The 24255-nt window shown below is 40.3% G+C and overlaps 1 protein-coding gene across 1 annotated transcript in view; it reads right to left on the bottom strand.

Moving 5' to 3' along the window:
- Positions 1-690: 690 nt before the first annotated feature.
- Positions 691-24255, bottom strand: part of OSBP2 (oxysterol binding protein 2) — a 106348-nt gene continuing 82783 nt past the window's right edge. Inside the window, exons 5-14 of the mRNA XM_053454230.1 lie at positions 23587-23704; positions 17417-17483; positions 16537-16704; positions 8108-8353; positions 6617-6737; positions 5894-5997; positions 4822-4917; positions 3121-3305; positions 2057-2277; positions 691-999 (exon numbers count right to left, since the gene is read on the bottom strand). Of these exons, the coding sequence (XP_053310205.1) occupies positions 857-999; positions 2057-2277; positions 3121-3305; positions 4822-4917; positions 5894-5997; positions 6617-6737; positions 8108-8353; positions 16537-16704; positions 17417-17483; positions 23587-23704 (1469 nt within the window). The 3' untranslated portion in view covers positions 691-856. The remainder of the gene's footprint in view (positions 1000-2056; positions 2278-3120; positions 3306-4821; positions 4918-5893; positions 5998-6616; positions 6738-8107; positions 8354-16536; positions 16705-17416; positions 17484-23586; positions 23705-24255) is intronic.

The following is a 24255-nucleotide window of genomic DNA, read 5'->3' as shown; positions in this document are numbered from 1 at the left end:
CATCAGAAAATGTCTCAATGCAATGCAGGCATCATTCCCTCTGAAAACGTGACTGCAAGCTGATGTTCTCTTCACCTTTGACTCCACGCAGGTTCCGGGACAGATCTGTTCATGGCCCATGTTTACCAAACAGTGCTGTTCCATGAGAGACCATCACCCATCCCACATGAATGAACCTTAGATTTCTAGAGAGTTTGGTGGGCAGAAGTAGCATCTAATTACTAAATACAGGCTCACATCTTTGGAAATATGATACTAAAAGTGCATTAGCCAATTAGAAAATAAAACCATTTCATCAGCTGTGATCCTTTTGCTATATTATACTGCATAAAAGACCCTGCTTCGGATGTAAGTTCATGGTTTTGATGTCCATCTATTAAATCCACGCTTTATGATTTGTTAATGAGAATATATATGTGTATATAGTATACATAAATAAATAAGATTTCTAAGAGTACCTTAGTTTCCCATGTTTTCCCTCAAAATCTGGGATTGTAGTTTAAAGGACTGGTTCAGACTTAAAGCAAAGTATAATTATTAAAAAGGCATAAAAGAGGCAGATATAAAACAAAAACAGCAATGAAACAAATCTTGTTTTGCCATCCTTAATAGATGCTAAAAATTCTATTGTAGTAAAACAAAAGCCTTTATCATTAGAAAATAGATTTCCAATCCCCATTATTTGTCAGATTTCTTTTGGCAGATGTTTTGGTGTTTTATTTCATTGTTTTTTTTTTCACATTGGAAGTCAGCCGTCACCACTTGCTCCTGAGCAGCGAGCTGCCTCATCTCCTCTGTATCCCGCGAGTACGGCTGGAGAGTGGTGAGTACGGTCAACTCTTCTTCCCACAATGGATCAGAAGATATCAGGACAGTGAGTCCAGTCTTGTTTTTCTTTGCTTTCCCAGTATCCTCCTTTGTAAATGCACATGAGCTCACCAGTATATGGGTCAACCTTCCTCTCGAACCAAAGTGGCTGATAGCCTTCGTAATCATTACCTGCAAAGACAACAATACATTGTATATTACTAAATGGAAAGAAATCTAAACGTGTATAATGAATTAAGAATGCTTGCAGGTGTTGCGATGAGCAGGATTTGATTTCACTCATATGGAAGAGATTCCTGAGATTAAAAAACAACATTTCTGTGTGTATAACAAGATTTCCTCAGGCGCATTCATTTCTCGTTCTTCTCTCTTTTTTCTGCTGGACCTCAGTTGCGTAGATGCGTGAGTTAAACGACTCTATAGTACAAGACATCATGCATGCCAATCTATCTGTACATTTCACAAATCATAGATCCCAACTTAAAATTCTCCAGATTCCTGGCCAGACCCCGCTGTAAAGCACCAAAGCTGGATAGCTTGTACCCAGTCCTACCATGAAACTGTGTAGGACCAGGCACAGGGTTCACACTGCACTTAACATATTTATTATCATGTCAAAATATGTGTAGAGTCTCATGCTAGACATGAACAAGATGTTTGGGGTGTTTGGTACTTATATTGTAAGTAGATTATAATATGAAGCATCTGATGAACCCAATATTAACGTAAGAGCTACTGTAGCAATGCTATATCAACTATCAGAATATGAAGCAAGGGTTTGGTGAAAAAGTTGACAACTTAAGGCATTTATGGTACTTTTTTTAATGTGCATATGCTTACATATGAGCATATAAGGCTACTTGTAACTTGGTGGTAGGGTGAATCATTAGGGTAAGATGTGATTGCTCTGTGCCCTGTACGGAGAGTGGCTGGTTAGCCCTAGGGCTTGTTGACATGAACCCTTTCATAATGTTGACGTCCTGATCATTTGGAATGATAAAAATGTCAATGCTATAGAAAAAATTCCAGCTCAGTTAAAATAAGTAGAAGGTGATTGTTGGCCAAAATCAAATAATTAAACTCTGGACCTACTCTTGGGAGTACATTAAAGTATATAGCGAGTATACCAGTTTATGTGCCGATAATTATTTGAATGTTATTGCTAATTGTATCAGGTACAGATTTATGTTACTGTAAATCCCCTTAATGTCAGTTCCATTTAATCTACCTTCTTCCAATGCCTCCACAGCTTCAGCCTCTCTCCGCCTGCGGACAGCCCTCTGCTTCTCCTCCAGCCTCTGCTTCTCTACATTGGCTTCATCCCATTTGCCATTCTCCATTAATCGCTGGTCTGGCCGATGTCGACTGTCAGTGGGGGCAACGTTATCCCCGGGTTCATTAAGGGTAAGCGCAAGCTCCGAGAAATAGTACATGTTCTCAGCATTTTCCCTACAAAAGAACACAGAAGAGGAGTTCCAGTTAACAATATTGCTCCAGGAATACCTTTTACCAAGATAAATGATTAGAATAATCATTAGTAAAAACGTCACTTTTCATTATTTGCAGTCATTTCAAGTATATAACGCTGTACCTAATGGAACAAATATTTCACCAGATAACTGAACGGAAATCAGGAAGACAAATCTGGGTAAAATATCATATAGATATCTACTAAAACACTGATATAGCTACATTAATGTCAGCCGTACAGCAAGGTTGTGTGGAGTCACATGTTCCAAGACTGCTGGTCTTTCCCAGCATAGTATTTACTTTGGTGTACGGCGTGTGCTGTGTGTTTGTGGTTCTTCTTCTCATACTCAACGTCTACGCTGCTTATTGCTAGGGACAGTCCTTATTACTTAGTGTCAGGGTGCAGTAGAAGAAAGGTACGTACTGATATAAATATCCCTCAAGGGTTCTTGATGCTTCTAATTACTTCTGTAGTTATTTCTTATCATATCCCTAGCTTGTGTTTGGCCAAAATTGGCACCTTATGTTTCCTTGCTGCAGTATAACCACGCAGAAGTGAACAGCGACTTTAAACGTGTAATAACCTATAAGATATTGCCATTTAGATCCACAACAGGACATGGGGCTTCTCGACACAGCTTGCTTGAGAAATTAACATATCAATGCTCTTGGAGATTAGTGAAACATTTTATTTTTAGAGACACTGACAAGTGGGGGACAAATGATCCCATTTGTCAGGGATAATTTTTCGATTAATTAGAATCTCTATATTTTTGCATGAATGAGGTTCACCTTTTAGGAACATACATCAGGGACACTTACGGCAAAGGGTATTTCTTCCACAGGATCTTTGGAGGAAGTGTTTGATAGACCATTTTTTGCTTGCCTTCTGCACTGCTGCTTCCCTGGCTGCTCTGAACAATCTTCGCACATTCCATCTTTTCATCCCAGGTCCCTGATAGAACATAATGTGCTTTTCCATTTGAATCTGACACCACTCCAGTGACCTGTAACAATACACAAGCAAGCATTGTCACACCTTATGAGACCTTACTAAGGAGCCTCATTCCTTCATTTAGATATGTGGTAAGAATGAGACTAGCACTGATTTCCTGATAGGGCAAGCGTTGAAATTGAGAAAATTTCATCGAGTTCATCTTCCACCAGGTTCATATTCGGTTTTGTTAAAGATGAGTACTACTAATATATGTCCCAAACATGATTTAAGTGTTTACCTAGTTGAGCAACACAGTTTGGCATTTTCTAGGTTAGGCCATGACGGGAAGTCATGCAAACATATTTATGGCTCCTCTCACATTCTCAGAATCAGCAGAACACGCTTAGGTGTTGCCACTAAACCCTCAATTGACCCTTGTGTCTTTCATGTACATTCAGGGGCGCTGTATAAAAAGGGTAGCTTTAAGGGTATTAAATAAAATCAACCCAGGAGCAACACTCAACATCATACATTTCTCACTATAAATGCACCTCAATTGGATTGACAATTATGCCGAGCTAAGCATACAGCAGTAAATTTGAAACATTTTCCTCACCGATAAAGTCATTCTTTCCGATTGTGTCTGCTTCCCTATTCTTCTTAATATAGTCCTGTAACCTCTTGCACACACAGTAGATCCAAACATGGCCACTGTGCATACAGTATGTCTACACGTTCTGCTCTTTTATCCAATATACTGTATTGTTCAGAGAGCAGGGGTGCTATTGATGTGCATTACTAAAGCTCTTGCATTTTACTGTATTACAGAATTGATGTTTAAGTGCCTACTGCAGTTGATTTATCATGCGTCTTACCAAGAAAGTATATTAAAGCAACAGAGCACAAGGCTGCCTTCATAACCAACCAACTATATTTCCTGAGCATTGACACTTAAAGAAAAGTGATTTAGTATTTTAATTTAGCACACGCTACACAAGGAAAGCATAAATACATGATGGCAGGCTCCCCAAACACTAAAATGGTGATGCTGCAGAATGTGAATTTCATTTCATGTTAAAAAGCTGTGTTTCGTGATCATTAAGGTGACCCTTTTGGAAGCAGACTGCTAACCTGAACAGCAAGTGAATGTGAAGGCAATTAACGCCCATTCAAAATGAACAACATGAAATAACATGATACTTCTTATCCGTGTTTCTGATAAAGGAAAAAATAACGCAAGGTTATTTGATATATTAAAAACACATTCCAGTTCCCTATTTTGATTAGGAAGGGGCAACCTTTCCAGGTTTCTCCAGCAATAAGGAGCTGTGCTGGTCCTGTATAATGCATAAGTCATTGGGAAAATATTTTTCTATGATTTAACTATGCATTATACATCTTCTGCAGCCAAAGCTCACTGGTGTTGGTGCTTCATGATATTTAGTACAGCCAAGGCACAACTCTCCTGCAAACTGGTCTGTCAACTCTCCCTTTAGTGAATAAACCTCAAAACATTAAGTGTAACAAGCCTTCAGCAGCAATAGGACAAACACACTGTGCATGCAAGACACTTATTGCCCGTCTACCTTTCTTGCAATGTCCCTGGAGAAGTAGCTGTATGGGGTAAATTTCATTTGGCATTTGTCCTTGGTTTTATAGTTGATAATCTCTATATCGCCGGACTGGAGAGAAAGGTGAGATAAATGTGAATATTTCATTCTCATAATAAAAAAGCATGTTACTAAACCACTCCAGAAGACACGCAGATATCCAGACACTAATGCTGACAGTAACCAAAGCCCTTATTATAGTTGTGTTCTTGATTCTGAGTTCTATTATGCTGATGCCCCTTATAAGATAATTGGACACGACAGTTACATAGCGAAATGTCAAGAACCAGCTGCATGGCTTCGGAGGAAACAGCAATACAGACTGGATGACTGGGCCAAGTTCCAGAAATGTGTTATTTTCAACCATGACATTATATACTTGTACACCAATTTACTTTTGTATTAATTTTGAAATAATTGGCATAATTACTTGTAAATCACACAAAAGGGGTTCTTTTCTGCCTCATCTTTTTTTTCAGGTCTCTCCCACAGAAATTCCAATTATGTTAATTTTGGTACATAAATAACAATTGCCAAAAATAACCCCGTATAATGTAATGTAATGTGTAATTGTTCACAGGGCCAGTTCCAACGAACTCTGGGACTCGGCAAGGGACACAGCACCTCGGGTCCTTTTCTTTGAAATTAAGCTTCACAGGTGAGGTGCCATTAAGTTCAATACAAAGACAGAAACTTAATCATGATGAGCATTCCTCAAACTCTAGACATCAATGGTAAGTTAATAGAATCCTATTTTTTAAGTAATTAAGTCCAACTACCTTCACATAAATATTTTACTTTCAAGGGTTTCCAGTGGGTGCTCCAATGGGTAGCACTTCAGGTACAAGTAGCCTGTACTCTCTATATGTGGGTGCTTTATGTATTAGATTAACCCAACTAACCCAAAAACATAAACATACATGTGTAGTGTGCTTAGAACATGTTCCTTATGGAATTTTTTAGTAACTCAAGTAACTGTCTTACTGCTATAATTATAACTTAGATATTGTGAGTGACGAGTCAGGAATAATAGTTTTATGGCACCGACCTGGTCAATCCAGAGCTTTCCCACGATGATATTGTGCACTGTGGAGGTGACTTTTCTCCACACGTAGTGATTGCCACTAGAATGAAACTCCAAATGGATGTCACCTGTCAGGACAAACACATAGACATGCCAGATTTAAAACACTTGGAGACATTCAAAATGACCTCTTAGACAGCATCACAGGACATATAATACATTTGAATGGTATGGCAGATTGATGATTGAACCTCTGGTATTGGTCAATGATTAATCAATGATAGAGAAAGCCCGTGGTGGTTCTCCTGTTCTGGACAACGAGCAGATTGCTTAATTGCGTCAACATCACAAGTGACTGCACACCTTAAACGTGCCATCAAATCACAATGTTAAGATTAACCGAGAGGGTCAAAGGTTTAGATGTAATGGAAGGAAGCTTTACTTTACTTAGATAGGGGTAGATAAATGGAACAGCTTCCCAGTAGAAATAGTAATAGGCTAATACAGTGAAAGACTTTAAACATGCAATGACTGATTAAGGTTTGAGCCTTGACCACAGGTAAAATAGACAGACTAGATGGACCGAACAGTTCCTATTTGCCATCAAATTCTAAGTTTAGATGTTTCTATGGACTTTATATACTTTAAAATCACCAATGGCTACACTACGGGTGAATATAAACCAGGTGGATCAAACCAGACTACATATACATTTTCAAATATCTGTTTTTACATCTTTATTCTTACCCAGTGGCATTATGGATAGATATTTGCCCCTGAATTTACTGGCAATGGTGATTTCCTGCCACAAGGTCCACCCGTTCTTTGAGTAGACATGATGAGCTGCTGCTGGGGGGTGGTGACTGACCTGGAAAACAGGAGAAGACGTTCCATGTTACGCAATACATTCCGTAAACACTGAGCCATACATATACATATAAAATACGTGATCTCTGTTGTCATGTTGGGCACTTCATTGGAGAAATTGATGATGTCATTTTAATCACTAGTTTGGTATCTACATGATGTATTTGGGTATCATATAATCTGTGTCTTCTATACTGCTCATCACTAAAGTCCTATACTATATAAGTATATATTAACACGTACTAATTAATATCTAAATAAATGTTTTCTGAGTAAATCCCGGCACTCAATAAAATAGATTAAGATAGATTATCCGTTGTCAACTGAAAAATCTTAAATTGCAAGTGAAAGACAATTTTCTTATTTTTTTTTGCTACAGCTTGTGCTACATTGTTAACCATAATCAAAACCAATTTATTTAGTGGTATGATTTTCCAAATGGCTTCTATATTACCATAAGTGAAAAAGCATCCTGGGGCTGCAATCGGCCACCAGTAAGCGATGTACCTTAATTAAACAGTTTGGCATGTTTACCTGAGCTTTAGACATCTGGCTCATAACTAATTTTCAATCAGTTTTCTAACAGCTCCTCAAATGTGATTAATGCAAATACTTGTTTTCGGTGTGACTTCCTGAGCTTTTAGACAGCTGGCACCAGATCTGATGTACGCTGGCTGCAGAAAGATCAGTCTGTCCAAATTCTCTTGTTTCATTGGAAGCAATGACAATTCTCATAATCTATATTTACAGCATTATATATTTGTTGGGCAATAGCATTTGATGAAAAGGTTAATTTAGCATGCCATGATTAGGCATTTAATCATAACGCCAAAACGCAATGTTTAAGTATAATATACAATTCAAGTAATCAAGGTTTGCCAGAACCAGGTATACAAAGTGCTTGTGTAAGGCATGTTTTCATGCCGGCCACATATCTGATACGACATATCTCACTTTCCAACTTTCTGACTAGTGTATAGTCAGAAGTTCACACCGCTAAAAAGAACAAGGTATCATTAGAAGCACGTCCCTATCTGGTATCCCACTGGCCCTCTTATTAACTGTTTGGGGGATGGATTTTCCTGTCATTGCTATTCTAAAATGTCTGGAGTTTCAACGTTCACCTTTACCACTAAATAACGTTCTATACCATCTACAAGTTACCAATTCCCTAAAGTCTGAAAACTACCTAAGTGCTCCATTACCACACATAGAAACCTCCTAAAAATGTTTTATCCATTATTGTAATTACTACTATCAAAACTTAGTCATATGTAAGTGCTACTTGTGTATGGTTTGGTTAGGCCTATCAACTACTTGTTGCCCCACAATAAAAGGGAAGAAAATTGTGAACATCTATGATTCACTTACCTGCTCACATAAGGACCTGTACCCTAAATCCTCTAGTCGGTCAAGTTCGAATGTTTCCCCTAGTAATGGATTAAATGGTTTTGCTGTCCGGTGGACTGTGGTGGAATAGGAAGACACAGAGAAAGCTGCCACAAAACACATCTGCTCTATGGAGTTCTCACACTTCACTGCTTTGTCCAGCAGTTCGTGGTACTCGAGGTCCTCAGTGAGTCTCTGAAGCATGGAGAGCGGTTCATTAAAATTCACCTACAATGGAAAACGAACAAGAAATTACAGCCTGGTTTAAAAAAAACCCCTAAATGCATGAATATTAAACGCACAACTGCCAGGGATCTGCCGGCAGTGAAACATCATAATAGTGTTACAATATGGAAACAAAATGGTTGGTTTTTTTTAGGGCTAATACCTGTCCTGCCCCTGGCAGTGAGTATGTGCGCATGTCGTGCGCATGTTGTGCGCTGGTTATACAGGAGATGCATTCAGACGAATGCATCTCCTAAAAGCCAAGAAGCTGGAGCCAAGGAACCAGTGCCAACGCACACAAAGGATTACGATGAATTCCTATGTGCATATAAATGAAATATAGAGTAATGGAGGAACGTAGAGTATACGCTAACGTACGTATTAAAGTGCATATGCTGGTTGGCGTGTATCTTTAATGTCATCACAGCTTTAATCCTCCATCTGGAGCCACTGGGGGGGACTAAAAATAGCAACTTATTAAATTCTAACTGGAAAATGTAACACATCTGCCTCTCTGGCTCATGACTCAACTGAATGACATTCATCTCCTTGTCTCACACTGTATTGATCAATTTAAAGCCATGTCTTCCCAGTGCCAGGCAGCTGTTAAGGGGAAAAATATGCAAAGACATCTTCATCATAAATAAAGTGTTTTGATTTCCCTGTCCATAGAAAACACATAAGGAAATTGTGTTTAACCGACATGGCTATGGTATATTCCCAATGGATATCTAACTGTACAGAATTCGCAGTGTAAGATGTTTTGCTGGAGTGTGTCCCCAGTTTTGTTCGTTGTTGGGACCACATGCACGTGATGCTGGATCTGCTCTATTTTGGGTGGTACTGTGCAATTCTTAGGATCACACTATATAGGATATAATAGCAGTGTGACAAAGCTTAGGGCCATACTGACAGGCACAGGCGTAGATGGCAGCGTTGTTCCTTGTTTCAGTTAAAAAAAAACAAAAAACATTTTCCACCCACACCAAGCCCTTGTGGTAGAGGGATATGGCTCGTAAACAGCCCGCCAATAAAGAACACGCTGGTAAGCAAGAGCCGCATATATCCTGCAAGACAACGAGCTTGAGGGCAAGGAGGCTGATTCTGATTCATTTCCATGCGTTTGCAAAGGCAAAAATTATTGAAAGGGAACTAAATTTAGCAATTATATGGATTCAAGTGAATCTGATGACTGGGGTGTCTCTTTTACGGACCGGGGATTCATTACCGTGCAGTGACTTTGTGGCCCCATGTAATGCATAGTTTATTAGATGAGGCTGCCAAGTCAGTGTTTCTAACAGGGGTTATCCCTTAATAATGTATAGTAAAGTCATGAAATTGAAATGGTTCGTCTCTCCTAACCTCACATGGTTTAGTGAATAAATCCTCAGTTTTTAAAGTGACACGTTTTAAAACCTTCTTTCAGCATATAATATATATCGTGCATCTTAATGATTTGTTCTTTATGAGAGTACAGATACGTTATCTGTGTAATGCTGTCAACTTAATAAAAGACCTGGGAGCTGTATTTGTATATTCTATGCCACAAAAGGGACACACCAGACAACAAATGCACGTTCATGCATGTCAAAGGTGTGTGGTCCCTAAAGATTTTTGTGGTGTCCCCTTCCTATATGCATTTGCCCTTCCTCATCGCCTACCTATGTGCCCCCTTTTGGTTAAACAAATCCCCATGTATGTGATATACTTACTGCCAATCAACTCCCGCACTGGTTCAGTAAATGCAGCAGGTAGGGGGTTCAAACCCCAATGTATGGAAAGTGCTCCCACTGATTTCAAGCAGCCAATCAGTGGTAAGAAAAAGACATGAAGGACCAAGGCAGCTGCAGTTTCAGGACTGCAGCTTCAACTTAGGTAAGTCGTGCTTTTTGCTTTTGATGAATACACTTTAAAGAACTCACATAGTATTATATGCATTCCTCTTTAGTGGAAGTGTCAGGGGCCGTTAATCGTGCCTTTAGCGCGCTAATCTCTGTGTGGTTAACAAAGCGGCTTGTGCAAAGCTTTACCGAACACTAAGCCATTTCGACTGGGAAGCTCTCCTCCCGTAGGAGCAGCAAACGGCGGATAGCAGGGAACAATATTTGTGCTTCAAATAAAGTAGCATCAGTCACAATAATTTTCCTTCCAAACACACAAAGAATAGATGACGTTAATAACAGTATTTACAGAGCCAGTCTTTGAGTTCTCTGCGGGGTGCATTTCAGCACATTCAAGATATCAGGCCACCTCTAGGGACAAATGGCTTGCAATCTTTGAGAAAGACGCTGGTTTGTTCAACCAGTGAGAATTATTATTAAATCAAGGCAAAAATATTTAGAAGCGTGTGTGGATAAAGGAATACTATCACACAATGCAAGATAAGCACAGATCTAACCACTGTATCCAGATGGTACTCAATACATTCTATGGTATAAAGCGACAGCTGATTCAATATCTCCATTACAACAGAGGAAAGTAAAAATTGTTATTATCTTTTATTTATATTCAGGCCATATGTGAACCACGCGGGGGTCCCTGTGTTGGAGACCCAATCTCCCCGATGTCCCTTGTAGAGGTAGAGTGCTTGGTGGGTATGAGGGTATCACAGTGTTATCCTCAAAATCTCTCTAAGTATACTGCTCAGTTAAGTAAAAGTTTGCAGGAACACAAAATATTTATGCCATTTTTGCTGTAAATAGATTATTATATGCTATGCTTCACGTCGGGAGTGGATGGATGTAGCTAGCATACCATTGCAAGCTGGAAGTGGGTTTAGGTTACCCTAGATACAGCGTGATCAGCAAATAAATCTCAACTGCAATCTGAACATGTTATAAGATGTACATTAAAGACTGGTTTATATTGGCTACTTCTATAAATCCACTCACTTGCAAATTGCTCGGATTTATGATTAGACTGGAGGAAGCCAAATGAGCACAGAACGATAGAAAAGATCCAAATTGTTTTATATTTTAACAACAAAACCGACATGATAGATTAAGTCATAACCTTACATTCTCAAAGGGCTATTAAGAAGCTGTTAACAAATCTGCAGACATATGGACATAGCTAGATATTGTGAGCATCTGTTGTTTATTAGTAGCGGGACAGTAAATGAATACCTTCTCCAGTAAACAAGTACCCCTTTTGATAATTTCCATGTTCCTTTGGAAGATGATACAAGATGTGACCTCACAAGGTGAAGCTCCTTTTCTGTAAGGAACTTTTGTCAATTACATTTATGAAATCATAAGAGTGGCACAGAGAAGCCATGAATAATTGTTCTTTATCATGTGTGTTTACAATGATAATATACGAGTGAGTACTATTCATACTGGTAAATACATTTGTACATTATCATATTGGTGGTGGGATCGAGGTGGGTTGATAAATGAAACAGCCTTTCAGCAGAAGGGGTACAGGCCAATAGAGTAAGGGATTTTAAACATGAATTGAATAGGCGTAAGACCATACGAATCAGGGTCGTAACTAGAAACCACAGGTGCAACAATTCCCCAGGGGTCCCCCGACGTCACTAAGCAACATTGCCACCTTTGCCCCCAAGCAGCAGGTCCCTTTGCACAAACAGCAGGTCTGTGTCATCATATTCATGCTCACATACACTTATCCATGCACATTCATGCTCATATACATACATATATATATGCATACAAACATACATACCCACTCCTGCCCCTGCCTACCTCTCCAGCAGCATTCTGTCTGGATGCTCACACAGTGTTTGGAAATGACCATCCCAACCTGGACCAGGTCGGAAGGGCCCTTTCTGAACAATTGTTGACCGGTCAGAGGATACCGGAACAAGTGGTGTAGGGGTTGCCCCAGTCCCCCTAGAGAGACAGGCCCTGTAGTGGTTGCAACTGCTACAACCCCTGTAGTTACGCTGCTGATATGAATGCACAGAAAATGTTACATTGAAACCACATTTCAGAACATCAAAACTTTGACCTAACCTCCACTAGACCTGACTAAACTACATATACACATTGTGCAAGATTTATTTCTAAATTTGTCCATTACTTTGTTTAAAAACAGTAAAGTACCCCCCCCCCACAATATGTTACAAGCATACACACATTGATTCAAAAACTTACAGACTTCCTGGTTTCAAGATACTCTCACCAAGCTCCTCCACAGGGCATATATCTCCCCTCAACAACTATCCAAAATGTCTCCCCTTAAAATCGTTCAGTGCTGTAAATGCAAATTAGAGTCCGCCGATCTTGAGCATTGCTTGCTCACCTGTCCCAAGATTCAGAATTTTTGGAGGGTCACAGCCCTCTTCTTATTACCGTCGAATCTTTGATGGGAGTATATGATGCTCTTCACATTAAGGGGAAATATAAAATCAACTTACTAGATCACTTAATTGTAATAGCAATCAAATCTATTCTGGACCATTGGCTAAATGCTAACGTTCCTTCCCTTACATATTGGAAAAACAAAGTCACAAAAACTCTGCTCTTGGAATGGACCTTAGTCTTACAAGATAAGGAGAAGCAGGGAGAAAAATTTGGGAACGTACATAAACACACTTTCCCCTATACTACACCAAAAAAATAACCTTGGTCTTGACATCTAATTGGGTAAAATACACTATTGAATATAATTGATTGATAACTAGTGTCATGCCCCAGAGGCAACTTTACTGGCATTTTGCCCTTACGCACTTGAGCCAATTTTACTGGCATTATACTGCGATTAGTTCTTTAGGCTAAAACACGTTTGGCAGTAAGTACATGTAATGTAATCTAAACGATACAGCGGTGACGCTGTTGTTACAGTAACATGGATACCATGTCGATTTGGCATTCAGATTTTCCTTTCATTTTAAAACAAGGGCAATTTCCAGTACGTCTACATTTTGCAATGACCAAAAAAAAAAAAGTCAAGGTCAGGCTTTAGGTAAGGTCAGAATATTTTTGTCCTGTATTTAGTCTGAGACAAGTGTCTCTCTATAAGAGGGGTAGTGCCTCATTCGGACCCAAATCAGTCTGTCCATCTTATCTCCCCAGCCCTAAAGCTAACAATAAAATGTACACAAGCAGCAGACAATGTGCTTATATGTAATAAACTGTAAGTAAAATACAATATTCTTCTTAAAGAAAACACCTCCTAAACAGCCATCAATACAGCATATAAAAAGTCTTGCTAAAACACCAAGCGATAGTCGTGCCTCTAATCCGCCTAAAAAAATGTTCTTCATGGGCCATTTGACATGTGGGTGCAAGGGTGCCGATGACAGATTAAATTATAATTAAGAGTTATCTGCATACCTGGGGACTCTCCGAGTTTTGCCTGGGTCTACAGGTTGCCACTGGAAAACTCCAGGTTGGGAGGACAGCGTCCCACTTCCCACCCATTTCCCAGTTAAACAGCTGTGTGTCTCATGAATGGGAATGCCTACGGACATCGGTGGGGCCGCCCGCGACATCAGCGGGACAACCTGCATCTCCCAAGGGAAGACTCCAGGTGGCCGGAGCCATAAAGTTCCCAGGTTCAGTAATCTGGCCTGTAGTTATTTGTCTAACAATTCAGAGTTATCACATCATTAAGCTGGCTCTCTTAATATCTTCACTTCCCAAGTATGTTGATCTCTGGGATTTGAGGTCTTATCCTAGCGTACATTTTCAGGACATGCGGCGTGTAGCAATTTCACTATGGATGCTGTGCTAGAACCATTTACAAAGGAGATCTCTAATCTTTCCAACTAGCCTATGGAGCCGATCTGCCCTGGTTATGTGGCAGAAGGGGCTACCGCTCCCTGTGACTGTCGGCCAACAACAAAATATTGCACTCCAAATAACACCCCATACTAATAAATAAAAAACCCTCTGTGTTTGCGAAAATGCATGCAGTCGTATAATTAAATCCAACTCCAGCAACAGGCGTTGTGACAGACATTTCATTACATACATTGTGACATAAATTCCTCATAGACAATATCTGCTGTAAGCCTTGGCACCAACACTGATTCTTGCGCATTCCATCATTTTTTTTCCCCTGCAGATTACTGTTAGCTTTTTTATTTAATATAATGTCCCATATGCTGGAGCAATGTGAAAAAACATTTTAGTTTACTTTGCTACCTTTTCTAGATTTGAGATGGATTATTTCAGAAAGGAATAGCTTTCATGGATGATTTTTGTGATTTCTGTTTGAATACATTTTTAAATAATGCATTCTATTGAAAAATGTAACAGCTATAGAGTACAGACACAAAATGGAAATGACACATTAAAAGAAATCTGCTAATTTGTTGTAAGTTGCGTCAGCGGGGATACATTTGATTTGCTATGAAATAAAACATCTTCTGTTTCTCCAGTCTGATAGAAGGCACCAGTGCCATACTCCTGCAAACTTTGTATTATCCTTTGTATTATGAAAGGCCAACCCAGGAGAGTTTTCTGTAAGAAAAGCCTAACTGGCCCCCGAAAAATGTACAGTTAAAATAATGAGATTATCTCAGTGACTTAACAGTGTAGCCACAACCATTTTTACAGAAGTCACTGGAGCTGTCCTTGAAAATGCAAAGATAGAAAAGTACTATGGGGACCTTTTCATTTCTTGAAGGGCTTCATGGTGGGACTGAAATTGCCATCAATAAACACACGTTCATGGCATGAGGCAAATGCCTAATTTGAGTTGTCCCTTCAGATTTCAAGACACTTTAGATTGCGTGACATCCAACAAAATGAAGGGTGTATTCCTGCCACAGACCAAGTAAATGCTCACTTTCACCTAATTCAATGTGACTACTTAGGTGCCATCACTTAAAATAAAGGGTCAGACACATGAACAGAAAATGTTTCCTCCCATTAGGACATCTGGCTTAGAGCATACAGCCTAATGCACAGGGCTGATCACTTCTCATCCAACCTTCAAAAGCTGAAATGTCACATATATTTTTGCTTAAATGATTATCTGTTACATAATCATCTTCTCTCTACAGTACTTAGTGTCATTTTACTATGCAGTAAGTCTGCTAAATTAAAATAGGATTTAGAACGCTATTCTTCTGGTATAATCGAGAATCTGCTTGACATTGTTAAAAACGAGAGGAGTTAAAGTAAATTGCCTATTTTTGTTTTAAAAACAATAAAATTGAGCCCTGTATGTTTAAGGCAATCAACATTAAGTGGCAAATCCAGCCCACCATTAATATTCAGTATGGTGGCAGCAAGGCAGTTGGGGAGTGGGATTGGGTGTGACAGAGGAGGAAGAGCTGATGAAGAAGTTGAGGAGCAGGAAGGCCGTGTTAGGGTAGTAACCTAGGGGTAGGTGGAGATGCAGGGCTAGGCCTACAGGGAAAGATAAGTATGAGATCAACCAGATGTTCCAGGCAGGTGGTGTCAGCGGGACATAATGTAAGCAGGTTAATTATCAAAGACTTTTATCTCAACTATTGTCACCTCATCCTGTGGAGAAGGAGGTAAAGATTGACCATCCTGGGTGATCCAATTTAGCGCACTAGGCATTTGCCTAGGGATCTGGGCTCTGGGAAGGCTTGTGTGTCACCATCAGCTGTATAGCTGTAGCTGCACTGTGTAGGCTAGTTTAGTCAGGATAATAGTTACATAACCCTACATAACAAGTGTGGAAGTGTGCTCACTGACGGGCCCCATAGGCTCTGGAGGGCAAAGGGGGCAATTATAAAACACTGGCCCGACTGCCTGCAAATCGTCAAATGGAAGGGGTGGCTCAACATCGCAGGCCACAGGTCACCCTCTAGCCCACCAACCTTCAATTGCTGAAAGAGGTTGAAGAGGCAGCTCAGTTTAACCGAGTGCCTGGGACAGTGGATACTGATGATACCAGCACCCAGCCTATTGCAAAAAAGATATACTCCTATAATTCATATCCTTACATAAGCATTATCGTGGCAAACAGCTTAGTTAATTACACAAGACAGGTACACGCAACCACGTGGCCTAATGCTCACATGGCACACTGACGCTCTGAAGGCTGTAGCATATAACCGGTAGGCCCATATAGTCAGCTTTTAAAATACATCAAGACTTTGAACACATTGAATTCAGATCAAGATTTTTTTTAGACATGTCTAGTGAAATAAGTGTATTTTATGTTGCTTGTGACTTATTTGTCATATTTAACTCTTAGAATGGAGCTCTTATATAACTCCAGAAACCAAACTCACGTACAGGCATAGGAATCTTGGATAATTCTTTGCCAATGCAGTTTTTCATTATGCTCCAAAGATTAAGGCTGTAGTTTGGTTTGTCTGGAATACGCGTTCTTCTCCTTCTTTTGGGTAGGAGGTCTTTGCGTTTTGAATCATAGTAGTTGCCGTCATGCGAACTATGAAATACCTGGAAGAGATAAGCTAAGTATAAGGACCACAGATATAATGAAACACTCAACTGAGTTCCATGCTACGTCACAAACTGTGTAGCTAAAAAAAAGTCTAAATAGATATATGTCACAAGATATGGACAATTGCAAATAGCAGGTCTAGATCGGACACTGAAGGTCAGGTTATTATGAGTTTATGGTGGAACCAGCTGCAATGCTTCACAGTCACTGGCATCTGATTTCATACATTGTGTCTTAACTGAATTGAGTATTTGTGTTGAATTACTGATAATAATGGAACTGGTAAACATGAGCAGACTTAAGTCCAACTTTGTACAAATGTCAGCAGACAAATGAAACAGTGAGCGTTTTCAGGATCTCCTCAGAAGAGCAAAGGTTTGGAGAAACTGAAGACCTGCATTTTTGGTGTTATTCGAGAATCACAAACAATAGTATGGATAAATCCCAAGGCAACAACCTAATTGCACCACTGTGGTAATATACTGGTTAAACAATCCATACTGGATTACCTTAAAAACATACAGAAGGGCATAATGTGTCAATAAAAGAATCTACATGGACCGTATATATATAGCTACAGCATTGCACAGTATTGTGTTTTTTAATATTGGTGACAGAACAGACTAAAATTAACCAGTCCTTTAAGTACCTGCTTACTTGCCGAATCTGGCACATGTTCTATGCCAGTGGAATTATATATCAACTCACATTGTCTTCTAGATGCCAATCATCTGGATGTCCTCCGCTAGCACTGCTGAGATTGCTCCCTGATCGTCTGAAAAACACAGCAGACACCAACATGTGAGTGTGAAACACAATATACGCAGAAAAGTGTTCAGTTGTCAAATTGCAACTCTATTGGCATTCCCAGCATCCCATTCAGTGAAGTCCATATCACTTCTATTAAGAGTCAAAACACAAAAGTGAAACTACCTAAAAAACGCTAGGGGACGGGGCTCAGATACCCGTGACCATGCTTCACAAGCGTTCCTTTTGACTTTAATGGGAACATTCTTCTAGCACTGATTGGCTGTTTCAAGCAGCCAATCAGTAGGAACAAAAGTCAGATCACATACAAGGACAACTTCTGGGTAGCTGCATTTTTTTCTCATTTACTGTATCTAAACAAATTATATTTTGATTTTTTATTAGCTTTTTTTTTTAGATACCATTACTTTTATCATATATAATGCAAAAAAAACAAACACAATATTAACACAAATGACATAAAAAAAGAAGACATTGAATACCAAAACAAAATACACCTGGGCGCCACACTGTACATAACAGCGGACATAATGTAGAAACAAATAGTTAGCTGGTATGACAAACGTGAGATATGTAATAATGTTCAATTCTTTTTTTCATCTACAAAAGCTAATGAAAAATTCTGTTAAATAGATTCCAATATTTATAGTGTATTGCTATTTTATAGGGTGTAAACGCTCACTTACATTCTACACTATTTATTCTTATTTTGTACTTTGGAGGCAAGAAAGGGTTTTTTTTGTGTAATTTGGGAACCTGTTTTCGTCATGGTGACATCACTGGAGTCTTTATTATTTTTATTAAATTTTTATTTATTCTTTAACTATTTTAAAAAAATAATAATTTGATTGATCATTGCGGATCGTAATGGTTATGGTCAGCCTGCAGCTCAGAGGTCTCAGGAGGGTCGGGAAGCATCTTACTTTAATTGTTTCCGAAAATAATTCTAAATGCTTATGGTGGGAAAAGTGAGATAAGGGGTGAGGCTAACCCCGGATAGCCTAAATCTATCCCGTATAAGCTGAATGGACTAGTAGCCAATGTGCCTTGCTAGTGTGTAGAGGCAAATGTCACGTAAAATTTTGGAATTTTTTTATATTGGCTTCCTTTTACATTAACAGAGTGATTTAATGAATACAATTGCATTAATCCCGTTGTATATAAAGAATCATTTACTGTACAAATTTCTAGAGCAAGATTTCTTATTTGCACTTATTTGCACATAAAACCTGTCAATGACTCAGATGTCAGTATTCGTCAGACTGGTCATCAGGCACACCGGGCAAATAACCGATGGCTGATAGCACCAAGTACCTACTTGATCTGTAGCATACTCATTCCCAGTCTATGCCTGTCTAAGCGGCCCTGTGCAGTAACACAAGTTACGTTATAGTATTTGTTTTTTTTTGTTTTTTTTTTTAAATCAGATTTTCTTTTTATTTGAATCAAATACTTTTTGACAAAGCAGATGATAAGATGACAGTGGACATATCAAGTATATCGGTACAAAGTAGGTCAAAGGCAACATGAGTACAAAGTTTCAAAGGAGCATACAAATGCGGGTCAAATAGCGCCAGAAAATACATCAAAAACTGCGATAGGCAGAGATACAATGACCTTGCCATCGTTATCTGTAACCGCAGAACGACCCAGCAGCAATGCAGCGAGCAGTAAAGTATCAAAATAAACATTATAGCAATACACATGTTACAATGTCGTTATTCCAAGATAAACAGTGAGTGGAAAAGAACAAACAAAAAAAAGAAAAAACATAACCATGCTCCAGGGAAATAACACATCTGAAAACAAAATGTATATTAGCGCAGACCCAAGGGCCCAAAGGCGGAAGACTAGGAGAGTCCCGAAAGTAATATCGACCCACCAGCCACACCGTGAGGCGGCCATAATTAGTGCGAAAGATAAAGGTCCACTACGCGAGGAGAGGAGACGAAAGTCGACCATGGGAGCCATTTGAGCCCATTGGCATATTCACGGCCCTGAGCAGAGGCCACCAAGTCCTCCATGTGAGACAGAAAGTTAACCCTCGCTACCCAAGCAGATAGTGGGGGGAGCCGCGGGTTTTCCAGAACCGGGGGATAATGGCCTTCGCCGCTTGAATCAGGTGTATGGTCAATGATTTTTTATAAGAGGTGAAGGAGGAGTGTGTGTGGTGTAAGAGGAGACCCTGGGGAGAGGCCACACAGTCGGGATCTATAACCTCCTGAATGACCTTCACAACAGCCTGCCAAAAAGGACGGATATCAGCGCAGTCCCACCATATGTGCCTATAGGTGCCGTCCTCGACCCCGCACCTCCAACAAAGGGGGGAAATTTGGGGGAGAAAACGATGCAATTCAGCCGGAACTTTGTACCAGCGGGACAGGAGCTTGTAGTTACACTCCTGTACCAGACTGGCAATGGCACCTTTGTGAGTGAGCTGTAATACCTTGTCCCAATCAGCATCAGACAAGGAGATTTGTAAGTCCCGTTCCCACAGACTGAAGTAAAAGGGCTTAGAGTGCCCATAGGCCTCCTGCAGCAGAGAGTATAGCCGAGATAGCAAATGAGCGGGTTCAGAACCCAACAGGCAAAGTTGCTCAAAGCCCGTTAAGGGCCTAGTGAGCCGGGTATCAGGCAATAAAGAAGAAATATAGTGCTTGAGCCCATGGTATGCTAAGGACAACTGGAAGGACGGAGCGCGAGGGTGTAAGAGGTCAGCAAGGGAACGGAACGCGCCCGACTGCAAGACGTGGCAAAGCCGCAAGGTCCCTGTCCGCGTGGAAGTGAGTAACCGAAGCACGTCCTGAGGGACATGAATAGGCAAATCAGGATTGTGTGTCAGTGGGAGAAGCGGGCTCGGGACAGAGGTGAGGGCAGTTCCCCTCACTACTCCACGAAAGGCCTTCAAGGTGGCCGAAATAGTGGGGTGATGAGGGAGCGTGCAACCCCCAGAGCCATGTAACAACCAAGGGGCTGCAGAGATATCAGCAACAAAAAAAGAGTCCTCCAGTCGGGTCCAGAGCTTGGGGACCGCTATCGACCACTCCACCACTCTACGTAAATGGGACGCCAACCAGTACCACTCCAGATTCGGTAGAGCCATGCACCGTGCATTTTGGGCCGAGAAAGGTGACTAAAGGACAAACGAGGAGTCCTCTCCCCCCAAACAAAGCGCGTAAAAACCCTATGGCAGGCACGAAAAAAGCTCCTGGGCAGAAATACTGGCAAACATTGAAAGAGATACAGAAATCTTGGGAGGATGTTCATTTTAATTACCGCTATACGGCCAAACCAGGAAATATGGGGTACAGACCACCTGCGTAAGTCCTGGGTCACGGTAGTCAATAATGTAGAAAAAATTAGTGGAATAACCTGGGAAAGATCGGACGGGATCCATAAACCCAAGTATTTAAAGGCCACGTCCTTCCACTTAAAAGGAAAAGAACGGGACAGGTACAAACGCAATTCGTCAGGAATGTTTACGCCAAGAATTTCTGATTTCTGTAAATTGATTTGGTAATTAGAAAGAGCATTAAAATGTTTTAATTCCGAAATGATGTGGGGCAAAGAAACAGAGGGATTGGTGATCATACACAGCATGTCATCAGCATAAATGGCAATTTTGTGGGTGGTGGAAGCAACGGTTAACCCAGTGATCAAGTCATTATCCCGTAGCGCCTGAGCCAGGGGCTCCATCGCCAAGATAAACAATAATGGGGAGAGAGGACACCCCTGTCGCGTGCCATTCCGCAGGGTAAAGTGCTCCGAAAGGATGCCATTAATTTTTATGTGAGCCGAGGGGTTAGCATACAAGGCGGTGAGTAGGTTAAAGAAAGGGCCCTGGATGCCCAACTTCTGTAAAACCCGAAACAGAAACACCCAGGAAACCCTATCAAACGCCTTTTCGGCGACGTTATAGTATTTTCACAGCATGCCCAGCACATATCAGAGGCTGCAGGGTGATATGTACCTCTGGAGCATTATCGATAAGTAATGTAAAGCTCGGTAAGTAAAGCTTGGTGTGCCAAATAGCCAGTCTGGGTTTGGTATTCAGACCTTTCTGGGTCTTGTTGATTGAAACGGTTATTCACAAAGGACAGCGTAACCTATGACACAACTTATCAGACAGAACCGTACAAATTGTGGTAGAAGGCAGCACACGAATTGAAGTGCTTCTTTTTTTTTTGCTTTCTAAATTTATGTCAAGCAGTGGAGGAACGGGAATAACAGAACGGGCTGCTATGTGGATATCATGTTCCTCACAGAATTATGTCATAAAGCTGGCACGGTCACGGAAGAGTATGCTGTCTGGAGATTCCTGTAGCTAAATGTCTTACAGGCAAGCATGGGAAGAAGTAAACGCTCAAACTAATTTGTAGCGAATGTCATCTTCTGTTAATGAAATTTGGAAATCAAGAAATGAGACGGCAGCCCCTAATGATTACTGATTCTTTGTGACTGTCACCGTCTTATGTTAATATACTGATACTAGATTCTTCATGATTGATGCAATACATATATTAACATTTAGTGTTTGTGCACTTTAGTTTATAATGTTATAAACTTACTGATGTATATTATATTAAAGTTAACTACAGCTATATTAGTAAATTTGTTTATCTACTAAAATATACAGAACGTGTCACAACGTGTCAGGGTCTTGCAGGTGTTTCTTGGGTAAACAATATTGAGTGGCATGTTGAAGGAATTGCCAAGTAGCGATGCCAACATTTACCCGCATTAATGGATATATAAGATATGAAACAGTGAGTTGTGTGTGGGGGGGAACACTGCGATTACTGGCTGTATCTCACGGGCATTCCTGAGAACTTTATGCCTCTGGCTATGCGGAGCCGCCCTTGTGGATGCAGGCAGGAAGTGCTGCCGACGTCTGTAGGTGGTCCTGCTGAGGTCAGTGGGGGTGCCGCTAACACTGGTGGGTGGTCCCACGGATGTTGTCGGAGTTCCCGCCGACGTCATTGGATTTGCCGTGTCAAAACGCGACCCAGAGTTTTCACGTGGCGACCTGAAGACCCAGAGAAGCAGCGCTTCTCCCAGAGTCTCTAAGCAAAACCCAGAGAGTTCCCAGGTATGTTGCAAATTGTAATCTTAATTGGCAAGCATTATACTTATATTCATCTACTTAATAGAGAATAAAAAATAATGTAAAAATGTAATATACTCCCTCCAGCCACAGAAGGGGTTATTACTATTCCATGCAGAGATGGGAGGTTTATTCACTGCTTAAAGCCCATGGGAATTTTTTTATGGCTCTAAATGCAAAAGCTCCTAGTAGCCTTTGTGACATAGATAGTTAAGCCATTTTTTACAAGCCTGAGAATGGTTTGAAACGTAACTCTTTCAATAGCCTGTAACCATGTTACGCTTCTTACCCTAAAGCAGGCAAAGAGACAGCTGTGGAAATTGTTATATGTCTAATGGTGCACATGTAGGACTCTGATTGTGACAAATACACACTTTGGAATGAGAAGATCTGCATGTTTATTAGCATGCACGTGTGCGGACGGTCACCATGAAATACAACTACTCCTACAACTCAGTCCTACTGACATTATGTCCTAAATATTAGTACTTTAAACTTTCATAAATAAGTATGTGGCTGGTTCTTCAGTAATCACACAAATAAACAATAAACCTTTTATCTTAATAATTCAGTGAATTACCAGTGATGTGGAGTGTTCCTTTCTGATGCTTTCTACAAGCCCAGTACGCTAGTGTTTGCAAGGAATTGCAAACAGTATATTTACATCCTCAGTAGAGATCTCAGAAAACAGCTAATTAGGAAAATGAGCAAACCTGGCAGTTCAATGGAGTAGAACAGTGGTGCAGAGATACTCCTGAGGCCAGTGCTATTATAGAATTACGGTTGCCTAAGTAGAAATGTTAACAATGACAGATGAAATATCTACAGAAATAAAAGCATGATTTTAATGCAAGGTTTTAATGACTAATGAAGACCACCTGGCCCCAGTAGTGCAACTACATGCTTGAATGAGGAACATTTTATATATCACACAGCGTGGCAGGTGAAGGATCACTTTGATGGGGTAGTAACCCACTCTTCCAGCTCAACGTGACGTTTGGGTTACCTGTGCTGCTTGGGATCAGCTGTTACTGTGATAAAGGCTGGGGCGTCCTCCATGGCATCAAAGTACTCTGTCTCCTCATCTTCATCACTGGCTTCCCCTTTGATGGTCTGGACACTCCCTGTGAAAGAAAAAATTGACTTCTTATCTACTAAGCTAAAATAGATAATTTACAGATATCTGCCCCCATATTCAGCACTTAGTATAATAATATACACTTCGTAAAAACAGAAACAGCAACAGAAGACATCCGTTTGGCCATGTAGATTATGGACACACGAGAAGTTTTCTCTGGCCATGAACTTGCAGGATCAGCTATTCTGCACTCTCTAAACTTGCACGATAATGTGTGCCTATATTTAATTCACAGCCAAAGTGAAATTATAAATCTTCACCAATATATTTTCTTAATCTGAAATTCTTGTATAGAAACAGGAAACAAATATACTGAAAACTCACCCATTGCAATTTTTAAAAAAAGCCCTGAAATTCAAGAAGCGTCCTCCGGTGTAAGCAGATAATCCATAAAGAATTTGAAGCAATGTAATCACGAATGAACGCAACCACAAAATTCGATTACAGGCAGGGAGCAGAAAGCATGTTCTACCAATAGGTTAAGATGCAGAAGTGAAGAGGGATTTGATATGGCTTGCAGAGGGTAAAAATAATAGC

The sequence above is a fragment of the Spea bombifrons genome, chromosome 1, assembly GCF_027358695.1.
Source record: "Spea bombifrons isolate aSpeBom1 chromosome 1, aSpeBom1.2.pri, whole genome shotgun sequence".
Lineage (NCBI taxonomy): Eukaryota > Metazoa > Chordata > Amphibia > Anura > Pelobatidae > Spea > Spea bombifrons.
Note: the sequence above shows the minus strand (reverse complement) of the source record. Positions and strands in the feature narration are given on the sequence as shown.